Consider the following 18476-nt stretch of genomic DNA (forward strand, 5'->3'; position numbering starts at 1 on the left):
AGGCCGACCACCGACCCATGAGGGTCCCAGGCTGACGGGAAGAGGCCGGGACCCCCACAGGGAGGCGGTGCCCCTCCGACCAGCTGCGCCCGGCCTGGGGACAGCGCCCATGCTCAGGACGGGGCAGGTGCCCACCCTGTCCCCGCAGGTGTGGGGCCTGCAGGCAGCACCAGGGCTAGGCTTCTCGGAGCCGATGAGCACTGGGCGCCCGGAGGGCGGCCCCGGGATCGTGCCCAGACTCTCCAGGCCTCTGCTGTCCCTGCCGGTTTACCTCAGGTTTAGGGAGCATGGTCACGACTTTTAAGTGATGGAACTTAGGTGTCACCGTACTGCTCCCAAATGAAGAACTGTTTAAGCCTGCCCGAGTCTACACCCCTGTGCACGGGACGCAGGGGTGGGGTGGGGGAGCCGAGGCCCTGCCCTTCATGCCCATCGAGGCCCCGAGAGGGAGCAGTCGGCTGGAGGGCCCCCGGGGGCAGCAAGAAAAGGCAGGGGCCAGGGCCTGGGGGGCTGTCCCTTTGGGCCTCAGCGTGGTGAGGGCAGTGGCGGCCTCCGAGGCCCCGCCCCGCTTGCCGGACCCTCTCGGTCTCGGACCACACATGGGCCCTGCTCCGAAGAGGTGCCGAGTCCGGCCCCGTCCCCGACAGCCCACCCGGGTACAGTCCCACCTGCTGGGACGCTCCCATGGCCCCCCTCCCCCCTCCCGCCAGCCTCCCGCCCCAGCCCGGGCCCCCCCACCAGGCCCCACACGGGCCACCACCGGAGCCTGCCCGCCCGGCCCTCACCGTGCTCGCAGTTCTTCCCGCCGAAGCGCAGCGGGCACTGGCAGAGGTACGTGCTCCACCGGGTCACGCAGGTGCCCCCGTTCTGACACCACACCCCGTCGCAGTAGTTCCTCTGCGCGGCGCAGCCTGCGGACAGAGCAGAACCCGATGTGGGGGGCGTCGCTGTTTCCTGACACCCACCCGGCTGCGGGGGCTCGGAGCCCCGTGAGCGGCAGCCGGGGGCGGGTGGGCCCCGGACCCTCCGGCAGGGGCAGAGACTCGGCCTGAAGGACACCCTGCCAGCCGGCCGGGCCGCCCGGGATCGGTGGCGGGCCGGCCCCGCAGGGTCACCGCCCTCCCACCTCCCACAGTGCAGGACCCCCAGTCCCCGAGACGGCTCGTCCGAGAGCCCGGCCTCTGACTCCCCTCCTGCAGGCACCGGCTGGACGCACTCGGGCTCGGCTCTGGAACAGTCACTGCCAGGACGTGGAGCACCCCCCCCTCCTCTGAGGCCACCACGGCCCCGTGACCCCCCGCGGCCGCGCCGGACCTGCCCTGGTGCCGTTGTTGGCGATGAAGCTGGCCATGTCCACGCTCCTGCCGTCGACGGACAGGTTCCGCATGCAGCCCACGAAGTGGCGGCTCCGCACCGGGAAGTCCTCGGGCAGGTCGGGGACGCCCCCCAGCAGCAGGGGGCCCGTCAGGTCCAGGGACCTGGGGGGGGGCGAGGCCAGCCGCTGTGACCGCGGGGCGGTGCGAGGGGCCTCGGGGGCCCCCGGCACTGCGGTGACGTCCCACGGCCTGTCACCTGGGACGTCGGGGATGGAGCAGGGAGCCAGGGAGGCCGGCAGCCGGCGGGTCGGAACCAAGGCGGGTCCTGCCTCCGGCCCCCAGCCTCAGGCCCCTCGCGCCTGCACCCGGCCCTGACCTACCTGCCAGGCTTGGTCAGCGGTGCGACCGTCTTCCGGCCCCTAGTGACCCTGGAGGAAGGTCGCAGCCCACTAGGAAGCACCCTGGTTCTGCGTGAGCAACCACGTGGCCACGGCAAGGGGTCAGATCCCTCCGGGGGAGGGGGGACTCCCTTATCAGTAAAATGGGCGAGGCCCCGCCTCCAGCCCAGCTGGAGGTGGGTGGGACCTGGGGAAACGGGGTGCGGGACAGCCCCGAGCCCACCGCAGGCGCTCAGCGTAGCTCAGGTGCCGCTGACTGTGGTCTTCAAAACCCGGCAACCTCCCACCACAGCCCAGGTGGGAATGAGTCCACGAAGAACCCCCCCGAGCTGGCACCAGGGAGAGAGAACCCCGAAAGTGCCCCAGTGTCTGCATCCGTGTTTGTTCCAGGTCTGTGGGTGCCGGGGACGGGGGGCTCTGCCGACCGGACACTGAGGCACAGAGGCCAGTGCTTGGGGGGACAAAGCCGGCCGTCACCGCCCTGGGCTGGTCGGGACGCGACCATAGCAGGTGCATCTAAAGCTCCTGGTTCTAGAAGGCCCTAGAAGTTTCCCCCGAGTAGGAGAGGGAATCTGCCTCCGGCCCACACCGGGGCTCCCGGAGTGCCCTGCGTGGGGGGGGTCCTGCCCCGTGACCCCTCCGGAGCCGTGGCCTCCCCTCCCGGGTGCTCACTTCTTGGAGCCGCTCTGAGTGCCCTGGGCCGCGCAGCTGTAGTTCCCGACGAGGCCACCGAAGCGCACGGCCATGGCCGTGTCGCAGTCGTCCACGGTCACCACGGCCACCTTCTCTCCGGACGGCCCGTGGGGCAGGCCCAGGCGGCCGATGTTGGGCTGTCGGAGGAGAGAGCACAGGAGGTGTCAGGGAGTCCCCCACGGGGGGGGGGCTCGGCAGATGCACCAACCCACACACATGCCTCCCCCGCCCGTGGAGGGACGGGCACGTGGGAGGGGCACGGGACAAGGGGCGCCCACAGCCTAGTTTTAAATCAGCCCCCCAGACCAGCTACTCTGGACTCAGAGGGCACGCCCTCCCCAGAACCTCGGAGCGTGACCTTCGTGGACTGGGGGTCTCACACCCATAGTTGATTAAAGATGAGGTCGCACTGTGGTGTGGTGGGCCCTGTTCCGACACCCAGTATGTCTTTAAGGAGACAGCCACGGAGATGGAGACACGTGGAAAGTGTCACGTAACAACGAGGCGGAGATGGGAGTGGTGCCGCCACACGCCCAGGACGCCAGGAACCGGGACCGCCGGGGGCCGGGGGCCGAGGCAGGAGGGATCCGCCCCCCGGAACCCCAGGAAGGGCCAGGCCCGGCTGGCACCTGGGTCTCGGATGTTAGACCCCCAGACTCCGGGGCAGCGAGCCCGTTGTTTAAAGCCCCCCCTTGATGGTTTCTGCTCACCAGCCAACACAGGACCCTGGGGCCGTCCCCCTGAATACCCGCATCTGCCTGTGACAGACTCCACACACCGCCGGACCCCCGTCCACGTAGCTGACCAGGCTCCTGCTCACCCCTCCGTGCGCCTTTGGCACAGACACCGGGACGCCCCTCCCCGGCCCACAGGGTGGCACGCGCCACGTAACGTGCCCCGGGCGCAGCTCCAGAAATGCACAGGCAGGCAGAGGGCGGCTCGGGCCGGGTCGGGGTGCTCAGCACCCCTCTCCCCGCACTGGACCTGGATGACAGCCCTGCAGCTGAGGGCGGCCTGGGGTGCGCCCAGATGGCCCGAGTGAGGACGCGGGCCCCCCCGTTGGCACACGACGGACATGCAACAGCTCCTTCCCTGCCGGGGAGACCCCTTTCTCCCAGTGCCAGCAAAGCGGGAGCCTCGTCCTCCCCGGCCCCCCCCAACAGCGGGCTCCACGCCTCCACACGGCGGCTCTGAGGGCGCTCCGAGCTCCCACCGGGATGCACCTGGGTGCTTTGTTACCACAGCACTGGACGCAGGCCGTTGTAGGAACACAGCGAGTGCAAATAAACCACCCTCGGGGCCTCTTAAGGGGGAAGTAGCCCCGGCTGGTGTGGCTCAGTGGACTGAGCACTGGCCTGTGAATCAAAGGGTCGCCAGTTCGATTCTGAGTCAGGGCACAGGCCTGGGTTGCGGGCCAGGTCCCCAGTAGGGGGCAAATGATAGGCAACCACACATTGATGTTTCTCTCCCTCTCTTTCTCCCTCCCTTCCCCTCTTTGAAAATAAATATAAGTAATCTTTTTTAAACAAATAAAAATTGTTTTTTTTAAATAAAGATTTATTTATTTATTTTTAGAGAGGGAAGGGAGGGAGAAAGAGAAAGAGAAACATCAATGCGCGGTTGCTGGGGGCCGTGGCCTGCAACCCAGGCATGTGCCCTGACTGGGAATCGAACCTGTGATACTTGGGTTCGCAGCCCGTGCTCAATCCACTGAGCTACGCCAGCCAGGGCTTATCAGTAATCTTTTTTTTTAAAAAAAAGAGGAAAGTAGTCAACCAGGTGAGGGAGAGGCGTCATTTGTTTGAGGATCCTGGGCTGGAGGGTGGGACGTGGGGCTTCGGTGCCAAGGGCACAGCCAGGCAGCCCCGCCCACCTGCCCCGCTGCACCCCCGGGAGCTGCGCAAACCCCATGCTGCTGTGGAGGTGACTCCGGGGGAGCCTTCTGCCCCGCTCAGGGCAACCAGCTGACCGGGCCCAAACCTGTCGCTGTGCCTGAGTTTCCCTACCAGACGAGGACGTACGGTCAGGCTGCCTGTCCTTCCTGTGTCTCAGGGACTCGGAGGGTGACAAGCGTCCCCAGGGGTGCCCTGCGAGGCCTTCACAGGTGAACCCCAGGGCGGCGCGCACCACCCCGCCTGGCCTCCCCGCTCCCGGACGCCCTCCCCCTACGGCAGATCTGCGAGGCTGCGTCCTGAACAAGCCCGCCTTCGGTTAAGCTGCGGTGAGATGAGAATAAAAATAACCCATTTCCTCGCTCTGGGACGGCGGCCTGCGCACTGCCAGCAGGGACGGTGCCCATTAGGGGGTGTCTAAGTGGCAGGTGCGGCCCCAGCAGAGCACTGTCCCCAGGCTGCTCGGCCCCGGGCTCCCCCACAACCTGTAATTCGGATGGTTGGGGTGGGCGTGAGCCTCCCGGGGAGGCGCGTGAACGGCACTTAGGCCGGGAGCTTTGATGCCTGAAACCGCTGTTTACAAAACCACACTCCCTGTAAACTGCTGCCCGTCATCGGCGGCTCAGAGCTACGGGCTCGGGCAAAAACAGCGAGAAAAAACAGGAGGCGAAAGAGAAAAAAAAAAAAAAACCAACCCCTGTTGTGTTTAGAGCAGCGCTCACCCCGGTTCAGACAGCCCTCAGAGCCAGGCACTGCCCGTCACACCCGCAGGCCTGCCTGCAGGGCAGCACGCGGTCAGCGGTACACGGCGCCCAGCGCCCGGTCCTCCATTCCCCCTCCCCGCGTGCACCGCCGTGCGGGCCGCAGCGCCGGCCCCCTGGGCCGCGGAACCGAGCGCTCTCGGGTCAGGAAGAAAAGGACCGGCCGGAGAGCTGCACGGTGACGCGTCGGGCGGAGGAAGCCCCGCCACCCGAGGGCCCCCTCCCTGCTGCACGGGGCACCCCCCCACCCCCTCCTCCCGCTGCTGCAGAACCAGCAGCCGGAAGGGCCACCTGCTGTGACACTCAAGCCAACTGTCACCATGAGGACACGGAGGAGGTGGGGAAAGCCTGTGGGTCACAGGGAAGGGACGCTGCAGTTGACTCAAGATGCATGGAGCAGGTCCTTTAAGAGTCAGCACATGACCCAGCACTTCCACTCTCGGGGACAGACCCGTGAGGACTGGAGACAGGGACTCAGACAGAAGCTTGTTCACAAGTGTCCCCGAGAGCCAAAAGGCACAACAACCCAAATGTCCATCGGCAGAGAAGTGGGTAAACAAATTGGAGTATGTCTGTTCGTGGAATATTACTCGGCCAGGAAGAGGAACGGAGCCCCCACACCCGCTACAATGTGGACGGACCTCCGACACGTCACGCTCAACGAAAGAAGCCAGGCACCGCAGGTCACGCGTTGCAGACGTAACTCGGTTTATACAACCTGTCCCGAGCAGCCGAGTCCGCGGACAGAGAGGGGACTGAGGTGTGCAGGGCCGGGGGGACCAGGCGTGAGCGCTCGGGTGCAGAGCCTCACTTCAGGGTGGGGGAGTGCTTTCGGTCTCGACGCAGCCGGGGGTCGCTGCAGGGACAGTGGACACTCCGCGCCCCTCCCTCGTTCGCCGGGGGCGGTCCGTTTTACGTGTGGGAATCCCACTAACATAAGAAGGCTGCCGTCTGGGCGGGTCTCCGTCCGGTTCTCACGCGCCCGGCCACGCTCTTCCTGGGCAACCCGTGGGAGCTCCTCCCCCAGTTTCACCTGTGGACAGGGGGCAAGTGCACGAGGCGGCCTCCCTGTCTCGAGGGTCGCAGCGACAAAGTGCCGTGGGAGAGGGGACAGGCTCTCCGTGGGCGCAGGGAGTGGGCACAGGACGTGACTGCTACAGCCGGGGATGCGGGGTGGGCGGGAGGAGAAATGAAGACACCCGCAGGCGTGTGCGATCTGGGCTCGGTCACGGGCGCTGGTGGGGGCACGACTGTCCACCACGCCGCTGGGCCCGGGGGAAGGAGATCGGGGCAGGACCCGTGGACCCATGGACGACAGTGGCCGGCTGACGTCCCCGTGGCCCCCTCTCCTGCTGGAAAGGAGGAAGTGGCCGGAGTGGCCGGAGGAGCACAGAGGGTGAGGCATGGCGCCAGCCAATGAGAGACCGCGTGCCTTGCGGACGCGGGTGGGGAGCAGCAGGGCGTGAAGAGGAAGAAGACGGAAGAGCTGCCCCCCGAGTTTCTAAGATAAACCCCTCACGGTTGCCCCCCACGGGCAGAGCAGCAAATGACAGCATGGCCCACGTCCCAGTATTTTCACAATTCTCTCGGCAGAAAGGTGCCAGGCACAGGGCAGGGACGGCCGGGGTCCCCACGCTTCCCTCCCGGGGCCTGGCTGGGCCCCATGGGGCAGCTGTCCAAGCCCGGGGGACCCCCGCCCCACCCCTGCAGCTCCAGGCCTGGACACGCAGGGGCGAGGCAGGCACAGGACCCGTGAACTGGAGGTGAACCCGCCAGGTGGCGAGGCCCGCCCCCCGCAGGAGGGCAGGCGGGGGGGTGCGGGGGGGGCCCGGGGGCCGGCAAGGACAGTCCTCACCGCCGCCGCCGTCTCGGAAAACCCCTGAGGGGCCGCCACGTACTTCGGGGGGGGGGGGACCCGAGGGCCACCGGCTTCACCGATCTGTGCAGATCTGGGTCCCTGGTTCCCGGCCGATCAGCCAGAGTGATCACTTGGGGGGGGAGGGGCGTCCCGGGGGGGGGTCCCCTTCTCCTTTTCCTCCCTCTGCGCCGGCCGGCCCGCCCGCGGCTCCCGTCCCCACGCTCCAAAGCAGCCGGCGGGGCTCTCGCGCACAAAAGCGTGCGGCCCCCACAGAGCGCTCACGTTTCTGCAGCCTTTCAACCCGCGGCAGACAGTTCCTCCTGGGGAGGCTGGCGGGGTTCGGTTTCAGATGCTGGGTGCGGGGGGGCGGGGGGCGCGGGCGCCTCGAAACCAGACACCCGCAGGGCCAGGTCTTGGGACCCAGAGGGACCCGCGCTCCGTGTCAGCAGCGGCCGAGCGGCCTTCAGGCCGAGGAATTCACAGGTGGCTGGACGGCAGGAATGTCACCGGGGGTCGGGGCGCCGCCGCCGTGAACGTGAACAGTGTCGTCGCTTCTCGCAGCGCGAGGTTCGGGTCCGGCAGCGGGGGGGCGTGCTGAGCACAGCCCACGGGGGGACTGTCGCGCCAAGAAATGAGGCGGGCAGACCCCCCGGGTCCCGGCGCGAGGGGACGAGCGCCCCCTGTGGAGCGAGCGCGGCGTTTCTCTGGAGCTGGTCGGTGGACGAGGTCACCAGGGGAAGACGTCCAGACGCTTCCAGGGTCCAGACTGAATTCCCGAGAAGCTCCCACGGGCCTTTGGAGACCTTAAACACGCCCCCCACCCCCAACCCCAGAGGCCTGCACCTGTAGGCAGGTGGCCACTCTCTGAGCCTCAGCGTCCCCACCTGTCACACGTAGGTGACCCCCCGCCTCCCAGGCAGGCCGCGGTCCCTCCCAGGAGCCCCCTCCCTGGTTGGTCCTCTACACAGGTGCTTTGGGCCGAGAGGCTGAGCTGCGGGGAGTCCACACCCCCCCAACTCCCACACGGGGAGGGGGGGCACCACAGGAATGCAGGGAGACAGGTTAAGGGACCTGGCAGGTTTACCCTGACACTCCCCCCCCTTGCTCACACCTCGCCGCTTCTGGGTCTCGTCAAGGGTTTTCCTTATCTGTGCTGGCCTTGCACGCCCACCCACCCATCCCCAGCTCCTGCTGCAGGGACCTCGCTGGCCCAACTCACCCCAGATGCCAGGGCCCAGGACGGCTCTCGGGGTGGGGGGGGGACTCCAGGCCCATCCAGTCACACGTCTGCCACACGGCAAGGCCTGTGCTGACCGTCCCAGCCTCACCGAGGCCATGAAACTGGCCACGTGTCTTCGGACTCAGTCCAGGACTTGGTGGCCCCCTGAGGACAGAGGGGTTGTTCCCAGGCCCGGGGCTGACCTCGCTCCGGAGCTGTCCCGAGCAGCCCCACCCGGAGGCTTCCGGGCCCAGCTCACCTGCATTTGTGGTCGGTGGGGGAGGGGGGCGCCTTTCAGCAACGTTAAAAAGTCACCTCGCCTTTTCCAGCCAGACACCTTGTCAGCAGAAACTCAGAGTGCCCACCCCAAAATTCAGTCGCAAAAATATTTACTCCTCTTGAGTCTGACATTGAGGGCGAACGAAGCCCAGACCTCCTCGACCTTTCCTGTAAGACACCGGAACAGCCACCCCGGGAAGGATACGGCATCCCCCTCACGGTGTGTGCGGCAAGCCGCTGCCCGGGGGCCTGATGTCTAGCGGCCACTCACCGGCTCCAGGAAGGATGCCGGTTCCCCCAACCTCCACGGGAGACAATGCCAGGTCCCGCTGCCCGCAGCGCCAGCTGAGAGGGGACGGGCAGTGGCTCATGCCTCCCTCACCTGCGAGGGAGCGGGGGCTGGGTACGACCCACTCTGCGCCCGGGTGGCCCCTCCTAGAGGCCGGGTGAGTGCGTAGCTACCGCCTCTAGGGTCACCTGGGGACAGACGGGAGGGAGCTGGACCTGGGTTGGCCGGCGCACCGGCGCGGGGACCAGCTGAGAGGGCCCCGGCCGGCAGGGGACACGGGACCGCGGTGTCCAGTGAGCATCACACCCTGACTCCACTTGGGAACATTGCCTGACTTCCTGCACCCGGGTCTCGGCTCCGAAATGGGGGTGAAAGTAGCGCCGCCCCGAGGGGCGGGATGCCACTCGTCCATGGAGGGCTTGGGCGCTGCGCCAGCAAGAGGGGGGACAGGTCCCCACAAGGTCGCTGTGCTGCGTGGTTGCTCAAAAGGATGGAGGGAAGGCCCCAAAATGGGCAAATGTCTGTTCACCCTGCATTTCTGCTGTCTCAATATTTTTCTATGTTAAAAAATATAATTTCAGCCTTGGCTGGTGTGGCTCAGTGGATTGAGTACCCACCTGGGAACTGAAAGGTCGCCAGTTTGATTCCCAGTCAGGGCACAGACCTGGGTTGCAGGCCGGGTCCCCAGTAGGGGGTGCTGGAGAGGCAACCACACACTGATGTTTTTCTCCCTCCCTCCCTTCTCCTCACTCTACAAATAAATTAACTAATTGAATCTTTTATATATATATATATGCATACACACACACACACACACACATGTTCAATCTCAGCCCTGGCCGAGTAGTGCCGTTGGTCAGTGCATCATCCTGGTATGTAAATAAGTAGAACAACAAATCAGTTTCTCTCTCCCCACCTCCTCTCTCTAAATTCAATAAATAAAACTTTTTAAGTAAATAAAACTGTAAGTTCTTTTCACACCTTTGAAGGAGAAAGGAGCAGCAGGGCATGACCGAGTCTTCCCAAGGAGACAGGCTGCTCTCGAGCACAGACGCAGGGCAGCCCTGGGTGTCCGGCCCTTCCTTTGTCCGCCACCGTCCCAGACCACGCAGGGAGGTGCCAACAGACGCCTCTCACCGGGGCAGTGGCAAAAAGGAAAGACTTCCTTGCGCTTGAAGCAGCCCCGGAGTTTCTCGTAACAGCGATCCTGTCAGAGCCGTCTTTGAGTCCGAGGTCACTGACCAGTCTGACACTCAGAGGGATGGACGGACGGACAGACAACACGCTCAGCCACGGGAGGCCGAGGCTGCACGGCAGAGGCCCCCGTTGGCCCACCCTGCCGCCAGGCCCCTGCTGCCTGGCTCTGGGCCTCGGTTTCCTCCTCTTCCTCCAAGGGCGGATTTCAGAACCTCAGGCCCTAAGTGCCCTGCCCTGGGGGTGGGGGCAGAGGGTGGGGGCGGAGGGTGGGAGGGCAGAGAGCCTGGCGAGGGAAGGGGGTTGCTGCTGGGGCCGCTTTTCATTTCAAAGCCCTGGAGGTGAGTGAAGGGAGGAGCCGGGTGAGGATGGGGCACGAGATGCGGTGGGGGGAGGGGAGATTTGGGGGCTGCCTGGGCCTGCGGGACTTTCCATGACAGGCGTGGGCGACACAAAGGGCCAGGGTGGGGCCGTGCTTGTCCCTGGGAATAACAGTTTCCGTAGCAGGTGACTCTCCACCACCTGACCCGCCGTGTTTTGGAAAGGAAGCAGGCAACCCCGCTGCGGCGCCTGCCCCCACCCCTGTCCCTGGTGCTAGCCTGGACCCCCACAGGGGCTGTTTCCAGGGAGACACGTGTCACCCTCTGACCCCTCAGGCCAAGGGAGTCCCCCACCTGCTATGGCAGCGAGCTACTCAGTAGCGACGGACTAACCCACGGGGGCGGACACCGCGCGGGCCAGCCCGTCCGGCAGACGGCCGCGTCGGCAGGAAGAGAACAGGAGTCACCGCCCCCCCGGGGCTCAGCTGGGTCGGGAGCCCTGCACGGGAGGAACAAGCACGCGGGGTGCCCCAGACGTCCCCCTGGCAAGTGTCCACTCTGCAACGGCCAGTGGGCGGAGCTCAGCCAGGGAGCCCCCGGTGCAGACAAGGGGGATGGCCGCCCGCCCGCCTGGCCCTCCCCTGACCGGAAGGCCTGGGGCCCGGGCAAAGGCTCCCCCAGACGGTGAAACAGTGTAGCTTCCTTACCGCGCACATTCTTTCCATCAGATGTTTTTTTTTTTTCCAACAGAAAGTTTAAAGTAAGAACTCAAAAACGGTCCCCAATCCAGAGGGCTCCTGCCGGGCGCGTTCCTGCGAGAACACGAGAGATGCCCGGAACAGCGCAGAAAGGCACAACACGCACACAGAAGCCTCCTCCCTCCCTCCCCAGCCGCAGTCCCAATGGCAGCCCCTGGGGGGAGGCCGGTTACAGAGGGAGCCCCAACAGCGCCTCCTGCAGGGGGACCGTGGAGGAGGGTAGGCGGCCCGTGTTTCCGGGCAGGGAAGCCACCCTGCAGGAAAAGCGTGTACGCCTGTGCCAGCACGTGTTCGTGCGGCTTTCAAAGTCCTTTCAACAAAGCGTTTTATGTTGAGATAATTTCAGGCGCACGTGCGAGTAAAAATGATACGGAGGGGCCTGCTGTGTGTCTGTGGCCCGGTTTCCACCCAGGCCACGCATCCTGTCCCTGGCGGGAGGCAGAGCGTGGCAGCCAGATGTGGATGCAGATAGCACTGGGGGCGTTTCCGTCAGCACCGGGCCCCCGCGGGCCAGGCCACCGCTCCCTGGCCACACCTGCAGCCCCCAGGCTGGGCCGACCGTGCAAACAGCTGCCGGGCACACCTGGGCGCAGGCCACGGGGCGGGCAGGGACTGCAAGCGAGAGTTCTCTCCGTGGTGCTGTCCTCGCCGGCTCTCGGTGCCGGGCCCTGCCCGCGTCCCAGACGAACGGGGGGGGGGGGGGGGCACTCCCCACTCTTCCGTGTTCTGGGACAGACCAGACAGATTCCATGTAACCCTCTAAGCAGGTGCTAGAATCTCGCGGGGACACCATCTGGGACTGGAGATTTCGTTTTAGGAAGTTTTTAAATCATAGAGTCCGTTCCCTCAACAGTAACATGGTCATTTGCCCTGGCTGGTGTGGCTCAGTGGACTGAGCGCCAGCCTGCGAATCAAAGGGTCGCCAGTTCGATTCCCGGTTAGGGCCCTGCCCAGGCTATGGGCCAGGGCCCCAGTTGGGCATGTATGAGAGGAAACCGAAACCAATGGATACTCTCACACACTGATGTTTCTCTTCCCCCTTTTCTCCCTGCCTTCCCCTCTCTTTAAAAATGTAAATAAGTAAAATGACTTTCTTATTTGAAAATAAGTAAATAAAAACACGACTGGTTCTGCTCGTATCTGTACCCTTTCCTCCCTCCTACCCGCTCTGGGTTTGTCCTGCTCCCCCTTTCCCAGGTTCTTCCGGCGGGTGCTTGGATTGCTGACTCAAGAGAGGCCTCCTCTCTTTCCTCCTGTACGTTTGGCACTATGAATCTTCCTCTCAGCGCTGCATTCGCTGCATCCCACCTGCTTCGCTATTCCGTATCTCATCTTGTTTACATTGGTAAAAGCTCCTAACAAACTTCCCTCCTGTTTCTCCGAGTAATTGAATGCTCCCATCAATCTCCATCAGGCCTTCGATTCCCAACACCCCCTGAGGCGGCAGCTTACCCCCCTGGGGTTGCATGAGGAGGACAGCTGGGGAGAGGGGAGCTGGGGGGGCTGAGGGCGGGGCCGAGGGAGGCTGCAACCTGGTGGCGGGGAGTGGTTTAAGGGGTGACGACTGAAAAAAGAAGTAACTGCGCTGAGGGCGACAGGCACAAGGTTTGATACTGAACGAGGAAAGAATTACAAATATTGGGGGCATAAAGCTAGAAGGAACTCCGTAGTGTTACATGGAATTCACGGTTTCCAACAATCAGAGATAGAAATAAATGCGAATTTCAGTCTGTGTGTGTACATGAATGTGTGTACACATGCTTACACATACACACGTACACACGTTCATACGTGCACGTGTGCTGGCTCTGCCCAGTGAGGGAGAGAGACCGGGCACAGGACACCCCAGTGGTGAGCACCCCACACCCCGGTGCCTCAGTTTCTGAGCACCGTTCTCCCCTGCGAGAACCCAGAGTTCTGCGGACAAATGGCCGACTCCAGGGCTGGCGCAGGGAAAGGACAAGATGAGCACGAAACGGCTGTTTGCGCCACAAAGCAGAGGAGTGCTGATAAAAGGATGCGGGGGCTGCTGTCAAAAGGCTGGCTCTTCTTTCTTTCTTTTTTTAATATTTATTTCCAGAGAGAGGGGAAGGGAAGGAGAAAGCGAGGGAAAGAAACATCCACATGTGGTTGCCTCTCACACGCCCCCCGACCAGGGACCTGGCAGGAAACCCAGGCATGTGCCCTGACCGGGAATCGAACCAGCAACCCTTTGGTTCATAGGCTGGTGCTCAGTCCACTGAGCCACACCAGCCAGGACAAAAGCCTGGCTCTTGGACCTGTGTTCTTTTAGCCAAAGCTGAGCTGCGGGCCCAACAGCCAACAATCTGAGCACCATGTCAACGGGAATGCTGCCTAATGGGGCTCTGCATCACCCAGGGGCCCGTGGGAGCCGCCGACAGAGGCAAACTGGAAGCAAGCCGGTGAGAAGCCAAGGGCCGGGAGGAGTCGGAAGACAGCCCACAGCCCCACAGCGGCGAAGGCGGGGGTGTGGCGGTCCCGGGGGCCACCACTAGTGCACGGCCTGCGTCCTAGCCAATGTGCTCGGCTAGTTTCTAGAAGCTGACTCCACGAGACAGCCGTGCACCCACTCCTGTGAAAAACGGCCATTACAGCTGCTTCCATTGTCACCGTTTTGGGGAGAAAAAGAACATTCCTGTTACTCGCTACTAACAGCCACTTTCCACCTTTCCAGACACATCCAAGGTCAGGCACTTTGGGGCCCTATGACAAAGAACACAGCCACACAGCTGTCCCTGGGCCTGGCCCGTGCCAGGGCGGGGAGGGTGGGGGGGAGGGGAAGGGACCAGCAGGGACCGGCCAGGCAGTGGGACAGGACAGACCCCCGACAGGCCCAGGTCCCGGCCACGCCCGAGTTCCCGGGGTGAAGAAGCACCCCCAGTGGCTGACACAGGCCCCTCAGCCCCCGGAGCATTCACCCATGAACAGACTGCTGGGAGGACTGTCCACCCGTCTTTCACAACAGCCTCCAGCAAAACGCACATCTCTGACGGGGGGATGACCCCAAATCAGCTCCATGGGTGGGTGTGGGTCGGGGCTCTGCGGCTCCCTCTGTGTGGGACCAGGGGCCCTGACAGGCTTGTGCAGGCTGCCCGCCTCCGGGAACACCTTCCCGGAGAGACGCCCGACCCCCACGCGCCCTCCATCTGGCCGGGCGCTCTCTGGTCCTGTCCCCGACAACTCTGCTCCCTGGGGCGCCCTGGGGTGGGCCCCGCCCAGCACCACACCCGGGCAGGTTCGCACAGACCCCCAACAAACACTCCCTCCCTCAGGGACTTCTCCACCCGCATTTTTCCCGTTTCGGAGGATGAGGTCAGAGGAGGGGGGAGGGAGCCCCCATCCTACCTTGTTGTAGTACTGCAGCTGCACGGAGTGCCAGCGCCCGTCGCTGACGCCCCCGGGGACCTGCGGTGCCACCGTGGTCCTGGTCTCGCCTGCGGGGTGGGGGCCAGAGAGAAGGCAGAGGTCAGCAGCCCCCCGGGCCCCCCAGACAGCCCGAGTGCGAGTCCTCACAACCGGGACGCCATGCTGGTGGCTCCGGACGTGTCTCCCCTCCCCCCCAGGCCCCGGCTCCGGACACCCGGACCGAGCCTCCCGCCGGGTCAGCACCCCCGACGACACCGCAGCGGACACCTCTGTGTGCGTCCCGGGTCCTCGCCCCGGCGGGTCCTGGGTGTGGACGTGGGAACCCGGGTTCCCGCGTGGAGGGGCCCTACCTGCCGAGAAGGTGAGCTGCACCTGCTCCTCCACGACCTCCAGGGCGATGAAGTCGTGCTTCTCGTTGAAGCGGCCGTTGTACAGCAGCAGCGCGTTCCTCTCCCGGGTGGCGAACCTGCCGGCAGGGGGGCGGGCAGGGAGTGCGTCACGGGGGGCTGCGGGTGGCCCCTGGGGGAGGGGGGTGGGGGCGAGAGCCAGGGCCGCACGCAGCAGGGCAGGCGGGTCCCAGGCTCCTTCTGCCCGCCACGCGCCGACAGCCCATAATAACCTGCTCGGAGCGACACTCGTCTCTGGGGGAGGCGAGCCAGGCTGTGTGGGCGGCTGTGGTCACCACGGCCAAGGCCACGTGGAAGGGCCACGTTTGGGCCACGTTCTAGAAAGCCTCCCTGCCCGTCAGAGACGTGTGGACAGAACACACACACGGGCCACCTTCGGCCACGGGACGCAGACCCCACGTGGCAGACGCAGGGCCGTGGTCCCCGCCACCACCCTGCAGCCGCTGCACACACTGCGCGCTCCCTGCCCCAGGGCCCCCAGCTCTGCAGGCCTCTCAGGGTCCCCCCAGCGCGACCCCCCCCACTGCTCATATCTAACCGGCATCCCCCAACTCATCAGTCTGTCCCACCGCTCAGCACACTTCTGAAACAGCCCCTATTTGCTTGTGTCTGAGGACACGTGGCCCTGAAGGGGAGGGGGTGGCCCTCGCTCCCGCTGCGCCCCAGGCCCCAGAGCAGGACCCCGTCCACGTCCACATGAGGGCTCGGGGTGTGTGCTGGGCAGACGGGGAGGAAGGCCGGGGCGGGCAGGTGCGAGAACGGGCAGGCTTGTCAGACCCTGTGCCTCCAGAGAGTAAAACCCCTCGCGCTGGCGGGAGAGAAAAGTCTCAGACGCCCCTCTCCCACCCCCGCGGTCCTGGGGCAGCCGGCCAGTCAGACCCGCGGGTCCCTGACGGGGTTGGGGGGTGGTCCAGGCACCCGGGGCCACCGCGCACCCTCCGACGGCCCTGTCACAGAGAACCTGCCAGACCTCCCGAGGGAACCTGGGCGTCTCCTGAGTGAGCCGGCTGCCTGTCTCGTCGGAGAGGAAGTGGGGGAAACGCTCCGCTCTGGTTCGGGGCTGGGTGACCCCGGAGTCTGCCGGGACCGGCTCGGGCGCCGGGCCTCAGCCTGGGGGGACCTCAGCCTGGAGGGACGGCCAAGCCACAGCTCCGTGTGGAACGCGGCAGAGCCGATGACAAACTCGAGAAAAACTCCCGCACCGAGAACTCGGGGCTCTGGGCGAGGGGCATGCGGGCGGCGGGAAAGGGGGTGGAGTGAGAGGGTCCCACTCAGCAGCAGGCTCGCGTCCAGAGAACGGCGCCTCGCCGGGTCCCCCCACCCCATTCTCTCTGGCGGGCCCCACCGCTGTCGGTCCCCCACTGTGGACCAGGGTGGGAGCCGGCCTGCCCAGTGGCCCCGCCGCAGGGCAGCCCCAGACGGCAGGGACCCGTAGGAGACCCGCGCTCAGGAATGGGCCCAGGGCCCAGGGCCCAGGGAGGGTCTCCGCAGAGCCAGAGGTGGGGAGCGGGAAACAGAGCCCGAGGGCGGGGGCCGAGGAGGGAGAGAACAAAGCTTGGGGCGGGGAGGAGGGGCGCAGGGGCCGCTGGGAGCGTGGGGGCGCTGGGCAAACAGAGGCTGGAAAGGGGAGAAGCCGCGGGAGAAACGAGCCGCCCGAAACAAAAGCGGTGGCGGGCGGGCGCCCCGACCCACCTTTCTCACGGTGCGGTGGGTACGCCCCTGTGGAGGCATGGGCCCCCTCCCTCCAGCGCCCCCCCAGGGCCGCCCGCCCCGCCCCGCCCCGGGTGCAGCTGTACCACTTCCCGGGGCCTGTGACTTTGCTTTGAGGGCATTTCCCTACAAAACGCTCATGGTTCTGCGGTGGCCCTGACGTCCTGGCCACCACCACTTGTCCTGGAAAATGTCCATAAATTGCCGCCACACAAAAGCTTCTAAAAATACTGTTTGACCAGCAAGCAGACAGAACGTGATGTCACGTGGACATTTAATTAAACGTTTTATTTTTTAGTTTCTCTCTGAGCCTGGAGTCCACACACTTCCTCTGTTTCCGGCAGGTTTGCCGTGGGCCTGCCCACCTCCGGCACCGGGGCGCCTCCACCTTGCAGGGCAGACTGCCGGGCCCTGGGGCCGGGGTTGTGGGGACACAGGAGGGAAGACCCCTGAGGAGCCCACCAGGGCCAGGCAGGGACAGACGGCCAGACCTCAGTGTGGGGGCAGCAGCAGGCCCAGCTCTCCCTCCGGGAGCCTGCAGCTGGCGGCCAGGGACCCCCCGTGGCCACTTAAACAACGGTTTCAGAAAGCATGGGCATCTGCTCTGGAGACTTTAGTGCCATCCAGTAACCTGACAACCAGGGCGAAGGTCAGGCCCAGGACGTCGGCACGGCCTCCCGCCCCCACCGGTCCCAGGCGGATCCCGGCCACGACGCGGAAACCCCCTGGACGCCGACCGTGGCAGGGCCTGTGCGGACGGTCGGGGGGCGCGGGAGGCCTGGCCCTGTACAAGCAAGGGTGGCAGGGGCCGGGGGCGGTGGACATGCGGGCGGTGACCGGGCCGTCCCGCCGTAGCTGGAATGCAGGCCTTGCCGGCCCGGGTCAGGAGGGCTTCCTGAAGGAAGCAGCAGGGAGGGCTGGGCAGGCTGGAGCGGGGAGAGGAAGTGGCCTTTCAAGGCTGGGCAGGTCGGGGGACCAAGAAGGCAGTGAGGCAACCCCATCCCAGAGGGCCAGGCGCCAGAATCAGCGGGCACCGGGGGTCAGACCATGGAGGGCCCCGCGCCCCTGAAGGAGTCTGGGCTTCTCCCTGGGCAGCGGGCGGGCCAGCAGCCCGGCTGGCGGAGACACACCTCACGGGCTGAGAGCAGGGGACCCCAGCGCTGCCCCACCAGGAGTCACCAGGGAGACAGGGAGAGGGGGCAGCGGGAGTGGCCGAGTGCCAGGCGCTAGGAAGGAGAGAAGGGCCCGGATGTGGGAGACAAGAGGTCCGGGGACTTGAGGCCCGCCAACTGGACAGTGAGGGGGAGGAGGGGAGAGGACCAGGATGGCCCTGCCGCCTCGGGTCGGGCCACTCTGCAGACCGGGCCGGACCCGGGGGCTCCCCTGGGACCTGCCGAGGGCAGGGCAACCGGGGGATGTGCACTCGGACAGGTCGGCGAGCCGGGGCGTCGGCACAGCCCGAGGAGCTGGCTCCGAGGTCCACTGGGGCTCCCCGGGCAGGCCTGTCCATGCCCCCCGAGTCTCCTCAGCCGCCCCTGGGCTCCGTCTGCCTCGGGGGGCCCCTCCCCTCAGCACGGACTTCGAGGGTCTCTCCTGCTCCATTCGAAGCCCCCAGGGACACTTCTGGAGGAGGTTCTGATTCTCCTCGGCCAGAGGCCCACCCCCCGTGTGACGGGTACCTGGTAAACTGAGGGCGCCCCCACGCACAGCCTGTGCCGCCCCTGGACGCGCCCCGCATTTCCCCTCCGCCCTTTCCCTGGAGTCAAGCCAGCGCCCCCTGCTGGCTCTGCTGGGGTTTCGGGGTGACGGCGGTGCACCCCACCACTCCCCCAGAGAGCCAGGCTTGAGGACTATTCACACAAGCACTCGACAGGGCCAGTTGGTGGTGCTGCACCACCTTTTTTCAGGGGTGGGGCCCCCCCGAAGAGGAGCCTGCTCCATCCCGCCTGCGATGCCCTGATCTCCGGAGGGCAGCGGGGAAAGGGGCAGCAGGGG

At 65.6% G+C, this 18476-nt stretch overlaps 1 protein-coding gene across 1 annotated transcript in view; it reads right to left on the reverse strand.

Moving 5' to 3' along the window:
* The window catches only part of CELSR1 (cadherin EGF LAG seven-pass G-type receptor 1), a 93092-nt gene that overhangs the window by 27654 nt on the left and 46962 nt on the right, over positions 1-18476 (reverse strand). The window contains 5 exon segments of the mRNA XM_036019754.1: positions 786-911; positions 1315-1478; positions 2387-2544; positions 14344-14432; positions 14715-14830. Of these exon segments, the coding sequence (XP_035875647.1) occupies positions 786-911; positions 1315-1478; positions 2387-2544; positions 14344-14432; positions 14715-14830 (653 nt within the window).

Source organism: Phyllostomus discolor, chromosome 2 (assembly GCF_004126475.2).
Source record: "Phyllostomus discolor isolate MPI-MPIP mPhyDis1 chromosome 2, mPhyDis1.pri.v3, whole genome shotgun sequence".
In the NCBI taxonomy this organism is placed as follows: Eukaryota; Metazoa; Chordata; class Mammalia; order Chiroptera; family Phyllostomidae; genus Phyllostomus; species Phyllostomus discolor.